The sequence below is a fragment of the Manis javanica genome, chromosome 1, assembly GCF_040802235.1.
Source record: "Manis javanica isolate MJ-LG chromosome 1, MJ_LKY, whole genome shotgun sequence".
NCBI classification, from domain to species: Eukaryota; Metazoa; Chordata; class Mammalia; order Pholidota; family Manidae; genus Manis; species Manis javanica.
Window position 1 is genome coordinate 116,098,304 of NC_133156.1, and position 12,168 is coordinate 116,110,471.

The following is a 12,168-nucleotide window of genomic DNA, read 5'->3' on the forward strand; positions in this document are numbered from 1 at the left end:
GATCACATATATAAGATCAAATGAACACTGATGTTTTAGTAAAAATAAATTTTAAAAAGAATTTAATGAAAAATTACCAGTGACATTAAGAAATCAATGAAAAATTCAGATCTAGTTATTAGTGTCTGCATATTAACTGAGAAATTTATACCTCCATATTTACATGTATTTCACCAGAGGAAAAGAAAATGAGAACTGTAAGAAATTTTACAAGATGACTCTACTATTCTCTCAAGTGAATTCTGCTACCAGAACAAGCTATCAAGAGGCACCAGGAAAGAATCAAAGGATAGGGATCCACATTATTTAGAAGTCTGCTGCCCTCTTGTCAAGAAAAAAAGAAATGTTGATATTGTCTTACTTTCCAAGTCAACTACAGCTCCAAGAAGCTATAATAGAAATAACTGGATTCATTAGTAGGGTCCTAAAATATTTCACTTCCAAAAATGTAGATGAGTCAGTTTATATGCACACTGCTTCATTACAATTTACACCCAACTTTTTAACTAGAAAAATAATTTGGAAAAAAAAGAAGGCACTTCTCACTACATGCTCATTTGCAGTCATCCCACAATGTCTCTCATACAAACGTCACAACTAAAATATGGGACTGTAACTGATCTGGTTTTGAAAACACTTTGTAGACCTCTGGAGGTGTAGTGACTAAAGAAAAGACAAGCAGCTATATGCTCTGAATAAGCAAAAGCATTGTAAGACTTCAAATCACTGTACATGATCAAAGTGGTCATTCTACATGGTCAAAACTGAATTTATCACTTCAGAAAAGGTTCCAAAAAAATTATTAAACCCTATTTAAAGAGTTGTAATAAACATATCATTGATCCATTGTTTAAACCATTTAAAAGCTGTATGTGTCAATTTATTACTTTTTTTGAAAAAGACAATACTATATTATTAGAGAGCACCTAGAGATTTTCAGTAGTAACACAAGAGGGAAAAAAAACCATGACCGCCTTTCCAAAGACAGCCCTGCCTGCTACCACTTGGGGAAGAGAGGGGAAGGCGGCAGGAAGAGGAGCAGAGAAGATGAGCAGAGGGCCACACCTGACCAAGGCAGCACGTCAATAACAAGTTTTGAATGGACAGACTGATAGAAATGTTGTCAGGAATTTTTTAATTGTTCTTTTTGACCTAAAATCATTTACCTGACAAAACATTCACATTTTACAGAGCCCAGTCTGGTATACTTGCTGAGACTATTACAAATAAAATACAGCCTGGGATATCTTTATGTATATTTATTGATGGATAAGAGGGTCAGAGAAAAATTAAAGTAATGCTTTTAAATTAAGTTTATAGTCCCAATCTGACATGGAGTTTTAAATTCTCAACACAATCTTCTATGCTTAAATCCAAGGTTTAATGAAAATCCAAACAGCCATACACCTGAGACTTCCAGAACATTCAACACATGCTGATTTTGATGAAGGTTTTGAGTTACAGAACTCTGAACTTAAATAACCAGAAATATGTTCTACCAAATTTTTGCCCTTAAAGATTGATTTAAAGGACTATTTCAGACATTGAGATGGTCATAGGTAACTTTTAAAAACAAAAGTCAAACATACAAGAGGTTGCATCACCTGTACCACACAACCTGTAGAGAGTCAGATGTAGAAAATATAACCATTTTATTCTAACTTGGCTTAAAAGGAACATTCCTTTTTTCCTATATAAATGAATGGGAGAGAAGGAAAGAATTTTCTGAGGACATTTAATTAATATATACCCACTTCTGAGGGCACCTTAGGGAGAAAAAGTGGGAACATAGTAGTTTAACAATCAAAGTCAACTTGTTAAACACATCTCCACAACCCTATCACCATTAAGCTAATTCCATGTGGTCTCTTAAAAACTAAATTATTTTTCATCTCTGAATTTACCATTGCAACATTATATTTTCAACAAATGTTTAGGGTTTAGGACTTTGGTTAGGTTTTTTTGTTTGGTTGGTTCTTTTTCTTTGCTTGCTTAAGTGATTAATGAGAACTGTGACCACTAATCTGCAGATTGAAGAGTTCTGAGCTTCCAAGACAAAGTATTTACAACACTGTCCACGACTGTTTCTTTTAAGTTAAGCCTTATAATTGTATGCTACATTAAAGAAACACTTAGTTCACATAATTTCAAGCAAACTCTAAGAAATAAATCTGAAAACAAAGGAAAGTCAGAGAATAGACATAAGCAAGCAATAAGAACATATATACCATTTACTAGCATCTCTCCCTTAAATGCTTTGTAGGTGCTAATTAACTGATTGCAAGGCAAAAAATTACTTTTGGTTTGGCTTTCAACCACCTCATTCTGTTCTATTTTCATTTGGAACCAGGCGGCAAAGTGCAAAAATCAGAAAATTTCGTCTGATTTTGGCCTGAAAATGCTATTTCATTTTTGCAAGCTCTCTATTTCCCAGGCAATCTGGACATTTTCTCAAGTAAATGGTCTGTAAAATCATAAAGAGGTTAATGTCTATATGACATCTGGATATAAAGCAAGTCATTTATTTGAGGTAGTTGTTTGGACCCTGTTGACATTTCAGTTTTTATAATACTGGGTGTTGTGTAACCACAGTATTAGACTCAGAAGACACCCAAAATAATTCTTTACAGAACAGAAACTCAAATTTAGGGATTGCTGATTAGCCACTTGGGATGCATTCCATTCCCTCTCACATAATAAATCCACTCTGTTCTGGCTTAGACTTGCATGCTTCCTTCAATAAATAATAAAATAATGAAAATAAACATATTAGTGGTATTAACAGATATTGATATATGGCAATATATCTGCTACCATAACCTATCCAGAGAGGATTCTGAAATATGAAATGAGGTAACAGATAAAATATTCATCTATTATTCATTTAATAAGTATATTCATTTGAATATACTAGGTCCTAAGGTCAGGCTCCATACACACAACAGTAAGTAATAAACAGCATCTTTAAATCATTTCCTTGTAAAATGAGAATATTTACTACCTCCAGAAGTTGTGTGGGAATTAAATGAGCTAGTATTTGTAAAGCACCTAAAATAATGCCCACAGTATTGAGCTATGCCCAATTACAGGCAGCTATTTCATTTTTATTATTCCAACCATAAAGAATCAATTTCTTATAATAAATAAGCATAAGCTAAGAAAAAATGAAGATTAATATGAAAACTCAGACATCAGGAAAATTTAGGAGGAAAGAAAATTTCTATCTTCAAAATTGAAAAATACATAAGGCTTATTTTTCTTACTATCTTGGTTGTTCCGTAATGAGACAAAATAGAGAGTGTGCATCAAAACAAGTACTCCACACAGCACAGATGAGAGCTCTGATCAGAGAATCAATCCTTTGGGGAGATCATTTTATCACTATCAGCAACCAACAGAAAGATCTTACTCCCTTTGTACCACTAATCGCATTTATAAAAACTGAAACTAAGGAAATAATCAATGATACACAGAAAATAATACTGAAGAAAAAGAAAGTTAAAAACAACTAGTAACATGGACATGTATAAATTATGACATACTTATGTGGAATAATAGCAAGTAGGCACTAAAAATTCTTAGTTTGAACACAGAAATTATTAGTGATAAAACATAAAATGCATTTAGGCATATGCATGTGAAAAAAGACTAGAATTAGAATATTAAATGTTACCAGTTACATGGTAATCAATGCATTATAAATTTATTTACCTTTTTCTATCTTCTTCCAAATTTCCCACATTAAATGTCTTTTATTTTGGTAACTGAATATTTTTAAAGCTTCAACTCTCCTTGAATGCAAATTAATGCAATTTGCTATTACAGACAGAGTAGCAATCTGACCTAGTGTGATACTACAGTGGCAGGCAACTATAACAGTATCTTGTTAGCCTTATATACAGTAGAGAAATAAAAAAATCTGTGGGATGCTGACAGTACACGGCATGCCCGAGGCAGTGTTAATAGAAAGGAAAAAAAAAACATCAACTAGAGAAAACAGATCAAGAAATATGAAAGGATAGAAAAAAATTAAGAGAATGTAATACAATTACAGAAGTACATATAGAAAAGAGTATTTTCAACAAGTACCATCGCATTCTAGTTCTGTTACAGAACTCCCACTGTAAAAGTTTGGTTATGTGGTATATGACCTACAACTATGACCAGTAATAATGAAGAAACTAAAATGAAGACTAGAAAGGAGAGGAAATAAAACAGACACAAACAGAAATTTGGGAAATACTGTTGATATGTTTAAGAATCCAAAGAAAACCTTTTTAAGTAAAAAAGGATAAAGGCAAAAAGGTCCCCATGATGACACTCGAAGAACTAGCTACAAGCCCTCCATTCCTCTGCCCATATCAGGATGCCACTGGCTTTATTAAAACTTAAATCTTCCCATTTCATTTTAAAATCAGTATTTGGACCAGGAGAGCTGAAGCTTTAAAAATATTCAGTTACCAAAATAAAAGACAGTATTTAAAATCAGTATTCGTTTTAAAAACAGTAGTAATAAAAGTCTGCTGCCCCCTGCTGGTCATTAAATTCACCAAATGAAGCTGAGTCAAACTAAGGGACAAAAAGTTTGTTCTTGGAGAAAATTATTTCTAACACATATGGATCAATTTTTTCTTCTTCATAAACATCTGTTTTTAAAAAACCCAAAGCCTGACACTTCTCAAATAGAAGACACAACTTCCACCTTTCCAAATTCCCTAAACAACCTGGGGATTTAATTTTAAAACCTCTTACTTTATTTTGAGCTTGGGCTATCAAATCCTTTGTTTTACAATATGGCCAAAGAAAACTAACTTTTTATTAGAAAATATAACTTCAGCATTAAACCGACAATGAGATTTTTCAAGTAAAACATTAGAGAAATTCTGAGTTGTAAAACAAATGTTTTTTGTTTACTGTTGTAATAAAACGAAGGTAGAATAACTGTCCTTGTCTACAGGATATAATCAGTATAAAGTCACATTCTAATTTCACTCAGTCTCATGATTATTAACCTTGCACAGTCATTCAAAACTATTATTTAGAAAATAATATCTATAATTTGAAAAGGTTTCCTACTTAAACCTCTAATTATTTTCCAGGATATCTTTTTTGCCATCAAGAGGAGAATTAGAAATGAAAAGGAAGCGAGAAAGCTATTTGTCTGTTAATTTTTTTTTTTTTTTTTAAATCGTGGCAACCACAAAACTTTAAGACAGGCACACTCTCACAGACGACCAGGAGGAGTGTAAATTGGAGCAGGCTTTCTGGAAACAACACAGCAATGAGTAGGAAGAGCATAAAAAAGAGACTATCCTTTCACTTCTGGGAATCAATCCTAAGACAAAAATCACAAATGCCAAAGAAATGTTTATATATAAAAGGGAATAAAAAAATCAAACAACCAATAATGTACAGCATTAGGGAAAAACTACATCAATTTTGTACATCCATATGATGGTTTAGTATGAAGTCCCTTAAAATAATTTTTAATGCATTTTTATTAAGAAAAAAAGCAAGAATACAGTTTGTAAGATTAAAAAAATTAAGTGCAAAACAGTACACAATATGATCAGACAAGTAAATGCACAGATGTGTAATACACAAAAAAAAGAAGGAAACAGACCAAAATCTTGAGTGTTTATAACCAGAGAGAGTCAGAAGATTTTCATCTTTATATTTAATTTCCCTAATTATCTGCACTTGAGTACCTTTAAACACAGTCTTGCAAATTTATTCAAACCAAAAATTCTGACATTTCTGCTGAAGAGAGTAAGAATTAATGGTCATTTTTACTGCAGATAAAAGAAATAACAAACACATCCTTATTTTCAGAATGCCATTTCCTTTAATTTCAGTGTTTCTTACCACACACATGATGTAGGACAGGATTGCACCCGAGGAGCCAATGAGCGCACCCACAATGGTCAGCAGGTTGTTGTTGAGCAGGAAGCCCTCTGCACACAGGGCCCAGCCTGAGTAGCTGTTCAGCACAGTGATGACCACGGGCATGTCAGCACCCCCGATGGCAGCCGTCAAAGTCACACCCTAGATGAAACCGAACAAGGACTCACCATCAACGAATTAAACATTGAACAAATTAAACTCTGACATTGAACATCCTGGTTCTTAATCATTCCCGTTTTCTAATTAATATATTTACATATAAATTCCACTTCTGGTGGTGACAAGTATCTTCTATCTGACCAATCCTCCCACTGATGTAACAGTGTAAACACTAAATCACATTCCCCTAAAAAAAAATCTCTAAAAGGCAGTGAAGAAAAGCAAGCAAAAACTGGAAAGGGGTCTACACTTGGAAAAAAGTAACATCACTGAGTAAATTTCCCAGCTTTTATGGAGTTAACCAAGATGGCTTAGGTTAACATGACCTGTTGGTGCCAAGAGAAATGGCTAAAATTGAAATATAAGCCCACAGTCTTACTAGTTTGAAGACCCAAACACAGCATTTAGAGTGACTAAGACAGCTGGAAAATGAAAAAGGAAATTCTAAAAAGGAGGAGGCTAGAGAGAGGAACCCCAAATTCCATGTATAAGCTCTGTTCAAGTCTCGGGCTGACTCCTGAATTATGCATTTGTGGCACAACCCAAGCAATCCTGTTAAAGATAAAATAACAACAGAGCTCAGTGCCCCCGCCCTCTGACCACAGGGAGCCAGAATTTGGCATATGAAACCAGCCAAATTAATTGCCTACAGAAACAAATAAGTAAAAAATGATAATCAATGATCTTTGGAGGAATACAACAGAATTCAGTCTCTATAATTCATCATTCACAATGTTCACAATGTAACCCAAAATCACTCAACACAGGAAAAGAAAAAGGATGGTGGGGAGAAAGATTTTTGCTTTTTATTCCACATGTTCCTGCACATTTTGAGTTTGTTATGAGATATATTACTTAAATCAAAATCAATTAATATAAACTCACAAAATATTTTATACCCATTCTTATATAACCATTAAGTACCTTTTAAATATCAAAATTACCTCTTCTCAAAGATCACAATCTTAAAGCTTTACATTTCTATGCTATAGGTTTCGAGATTTTACCTCTTCTGCTTTATTAGGTAAAAATATCAAAACCACTTTTCTTTTGTTTAAAATAAACAAATATCAGTGCTTTATCTGATAGAAAAAAAAAAGGATCATCAGCAGTCATAAAAAGTTATTTTGCTAACTTCTTAAGTTTCTGTGTTGAAATCATGGCCTAACTCTAAGGATTACATAAAAATAAGTATCATTTTAACACTGTAAATCTTGTGCTTCTGACTCAAGCAGCCAGTATGTGTTTGATAAGCAATTACTATATGTCTAACTTTGTGCTGAGCACTGCAATTATTTAAAAAACTTAAAACATAAACCCTGTCTGCAAAAAGGCGTGAGACTAGACAGACATAAAGCAACCAGTGAATAATACAAGAGCTGTGTGCAAAAGCATCATATGCTGATATAATACTATACTGTAGCACATAGATAACTAGAGAATTTGTATCAATATACTAAGTGGAAAAATTGGGAAGGAGGAAGAGGACGAAACCTATCATGAAAGTCTTCGCCAAACTCTCTCCCTGGAGACACCATCATAACAGCATTTCATTTTATATATAAACATCTGACTCGGTGTCATAGCTTCCAATGAATGTGAGAGCAACTAACAGGCAGGGACTACCTCACACTTACTGCATAAACACCGAAGCTCTATTCTGTGGGCCTTGCTACACAGTAGACACCTAATGAATGCAACTGAAACACTTGGCTTTTTGAAATTCCTGTTCACCGACACACTGATCCCGTTGAAAAGACTCCAGAGCAGCAAAGATGTCACATGTGACAACTGTGAAAGGAATAAATTAAGTGAAAAGAAAGACCATTTTTTCTTCTTACACTTTCCCATATTTTCCAGATTCTAAAGGGGTAATGTCATTTTTAAACATTTAATTCCATCAGAGATTTTAAAGAAAGAGAAAGTTGACTAGACTGCAATCTTACACAATACTCCCAGTTCCTTGCTAAGTATGTGCTTTCCATCTCTGACTTCTTACCATGATAGTGGAGAGAGCCGACACGGAGCCCAGACAGGTAATGCCGGTGGTAAAGCTGGGGTCCATCATGAATGGGATTATTCCACCCACACTAGCAGCCAGCAGGCCTGCATTGAGTAAGTGCCTTCCAGGCAGCAGAAGAGGGGCAGATTTCAGGATACCTAGGACCAAGCACAAAGCAGTCAGAACCCAGAATGTGTCATAAGAAACACTCACACACACACACTCGTCAGTATGTGTCATTTAATCCTGAACTAACAAAATTTAGTATCAGAATGAAAACATGATACTGAAACATAAAAGCAAATTAGAGTTCTTACACATAACAAATATTAAGGGAAGTAGGAAAAATAGGGCTCAACTTAACTGTTCTTTCTTTTGATCACTCAAACTTTCTTTATTCTTTGTCATGGAATCTTGAAAAATGACTTTTTTCCCCATATGACCAACACAGAAGTTGTTAAGTGTGGTTTTATTTATTTAAAACTTCAAAACAGTCCTAGCACATTAGCATATTTTGATTCTATCAACTAAGCCCAAGGGAGAAGAGTCCTGGTTTGCTAGTTGTTTCTAAGACAAAGAGCATAAAACAAGAACGTTTAGGCTCAAAGTTCTTTTGTCATTTTTATGTTTCATGGAAGTTCTCTCCTTAATTTTAATGATTTGATTACTAAGAGGCAAGTACAGATACGTAAATCACAAACCAGTTTCTCTAAAGATTCCCTTTTACATGAAAACACTGGGAACAGTCTATGTGGGTTGGTTTGTTTTTTCCTCCACTTCCATTTTCATGATTGGTTTTAGCCATTGCAAAAGGGTCATGGTAGAGCCCTAAAATATGTATGTTTTCAAAATAAGTACTACATACTAATCACCAAACTTATTCAGTAAGCTTCTCTTTATTCTGGAAAATATATATTCAAGTTTATTTCTGTGAACTCTACACAGGCATCTCTCACCAAAGGATGCTGAAGATGTTATTTTGTTCATGTGTATGTTATATGACATATGAAATGTTATTATGTTTAAAGATCAACTAGTCTCTCTGCAAAAACTTCTGTTTCCTCCACAAGCTGTCTGCAGAAAAACAGCTTCAAAGCTTTGAGACCTGTTAAGGATCAATAAAAGAAAGCAATCTTTTGTCTTTGCAGGGGGAGGCTTTTACATATTTCTGAGTGCAACAGACTCTTCATCTAACATGTTCTACTGTTAAGCTAGTTTTGAAATTGACATGAACCTCTAAACCCCCTTACCAATACATATTTACCTCAGCACAATGTTGAATCGCTTACCCTGTAGTTTTCCATAGGCAACAAGAGACCCACTAAACGTGACACCACCGATGTAAGTACCGAGGTAGGCCACAATCTTAGTGAGATTTGCTGCTGCATCTGTAGCAAAATGTGGATATTCTATGATGTACTCAGCTATGCAAGTTAGCACCGCCGCCAAGCCCACTAAACTGTGGAAAGCAGCAACTAACTGAGGTAAATCCGAAATCTGGATGCGTTTGGCAATTGTCAATCCTGTGGGGAAATGAAGGTCAAAAAGAAATTAAAACTTGACAGACCTTTGAGAAGTTGCCACAGTAAAGGCTACACCTGAATATTATTCAAGTATATAAAAGAAGGAAATCTTGCCATTTGTGACAACACAGATGGACCTTGATGGCATTAGTCAAACAAGTCAAAAGCAAATACCATTATGATCTGGTTTACTTGTGAAATCTAAAAACAAGAAAAACAAAACAACCAAACTCAGATACAAAGAACAGACTGGAGGCTGCCAGAGGCTGGGGTTGGGAGTGGGAGGCAGTGGGGGGCAGGGGACATGCACAAACTGGTGAAGGGGGGTCAAAAGTACATACTTCCAGCTGTAAAATAAATCAGTCATGGGGATATAATATACAGCAGGGTGATTATAGTTAACAAGACCACAGTGCATGTTTGAGAATTGCTCAAAGAATAATCTTCAATGTTCTCATTGCAAGAAAAAATGATTTTGTAACTATGTACGGTGACAGATGTTAAGTAGACACTGTGGTGATCACTTCACAGTGTACACAAATACAGAATCATTATGTTGTACATCTGAAACTAATATATTGTTATATGTCATGCCTCAATAAAATAAAAAAGACTGCACTTAAGGATTTCCATAACAAATACTTATCTGTTTCCTAGTGTGGGTTAAATATTCTCTTATAGGGACTATACAGAAGACAAAGACACTGGTGATAAACACCCTTTCAAATGGCAGACTTTCTCAACACACCTAACCAAGGACCAATTCCAAAGAACCCAAACACAGAGCATCAATATATGCCTCTTCCCTTCACATTTAAACACTTCCCAACACTTCCTCAGATTATTAAGAAGTTTCAACTAAATCCCTTAAATTCTCACCCTTGTGCAAATAACCCATACTGCCTTCTCCGTAAGCCAGTACTTGCTCCTAAGCACACAAGAAACAGCTAGAATAAGAAAGCCTAGGTTTTTAAGTGGGTGGGTGGGACCCACGTCCTAAGGTAAAGAAATGCAAATACCTGTATAATAAATGTCCAAATTAGGAGACTCTGAAGGAGCTGCATGGCTCCAGGCTGGTGATAGGAGAATACAGCTCAGAATATTTGCTAAGGTCATGTCTAAAGACTTCCCTGCCCTGGACAGCACAAGCATTTTCCTTTCTAGGGACTGTCAAGAAAGGACACAATGCTTTTCCAGGAAGACATAAAGGGAGACCTAAAGCTAATGTGCTGGTAAATATTTCACCACTAGCTCCTCAGGATAAAAACGTGTATATATAAATACAGACATGAGCCTTTACTGATAAAAAGGTGTATAGCACCCAATTTCAAATAATAACAAACTATACAATACTCTTGACCATAAATTCCATAAAGCCAATTGACTTTCACACAATGCTTTTGTTGATTTTTGCCAAAATCATGTATCTGTAGCCTACCTGGTGTTTGCAAGTGATGGATGAGTATAGTTCCCATGTGAATACTGGTGGGTATTTTTGTTTACATCCACAAGAAAGACAAAGTGAAACAAGATTATCAGAGAACTTCACTCATTCATTGTCAACCATGTGTCAGGCAAATGTGATAATTACTACATTACAGAAACCATGTCAGCCATGTGAATGACAACTTCATGAATATGATAATCATTTTCAAATAGTGGAAGAATATGCACTTAATTTTTGTTGACATTCAAAATGTAATGGTTAATCACAGACACAACACACTTAAATTTAAACTGCATCACTAACATTCTTCATCATTTTCTTAAGTCTGGACAATCAAAAAAAAACAGCAATACATGATGCTCAGATTTGTAGCATTTGTTGATTTCCATGGTATAAATGCAATACCATGGCCAATTTCAAGGTAGCAAAATTGATGTCACTAAATACAGAGTTTGGAAAAGAGGTATAACAGCCCACCATGACATGGCACTTCTCCCATGCAGATACAATAAATATGGATAGCCTCAGTAGCATAAAGTTATAAATACCTTGTTTCTAATATATTTTACCTTGGTGAAAAGTCATCACAATTGGTATAATCTTCAGTCAAGTGCAAGCATTCAATGACTAAGAACATCAACTGAGTCAAAAGAGTAGCCTAAAAAATGGGCATGGGTTCACATAAAGGCAAAATCTCACAAGTGCTTACCAATGGTACCACCCAAAGCCATTGCTCCAGACATCTGAGCTAACAATTCCGGGCATGGTTTTAGGCCTCCAAGGGTAGCTGCCAGGCCTCCGGCCACTCCAATCATACCCAAAGCATTGCCAAGTCGAGCGGTTCCCTGGGTGGAAAGGCCAGCCAAGGCACTCACACAGCACAGACCTGAGCCCAAGTACATGAGCTTTTCAGAGAAAGGAGTGGGGGAGAAAGAGAGAGACACTGTCAAAATCTTCCACCTATCAGCTTATGGAGGATCTCTCTTGAGGAAAAACAATTCTCTGAAGATAATTTTAAATTCAGACAATAGAGGAACCAATATCAGCTTTTAATATTTCAGTATTACTTTCCTATCATTAGGAATTAATATATTAAATACCTTAAGTTGTACCATTAATGTAAACTGATAATA

At 35.1% G+C, this 12,168-nt stretch overlaps 1 protein-coding gene across 6 annotated transcripts in view; it reads right to left on the reverse strand.

The window, feature by feature from the left end:
• Nucleotides 1–12,168, reverse strand: part of NNT (nicotinamide nucleotide transhydrogenase) — a 110,439-nt gene that overhangs the window by 35,025 nt on the left and 63,246 nt on the right. For all 6 annotated transcript variants that reach the window (XM_073236435.1, XM_073236457.1, XM_073236442.1 and 3 more), the window contains exons 14-17: nt 11,745–11,940; nt 9,355–9,588; nt 8,063–8,223; nt 5,866–6,045 (exon numbers count right to left, since the gene is read on the reverse strand). In XM_073236435.1, coding sequence (XP_073092536.1) covers nt 5,866–6,045; nt 8,063–8,223; nt 9,355–9,588; nt 11,745–11,940 — 771 coding nt within the window. The remainder of the gene's footprint in view (nt 1–5,865; nt 6,046–8,062; nt 8,224–9,354; nt 9,589–11,744; nt 11,941–12,168) is intronic.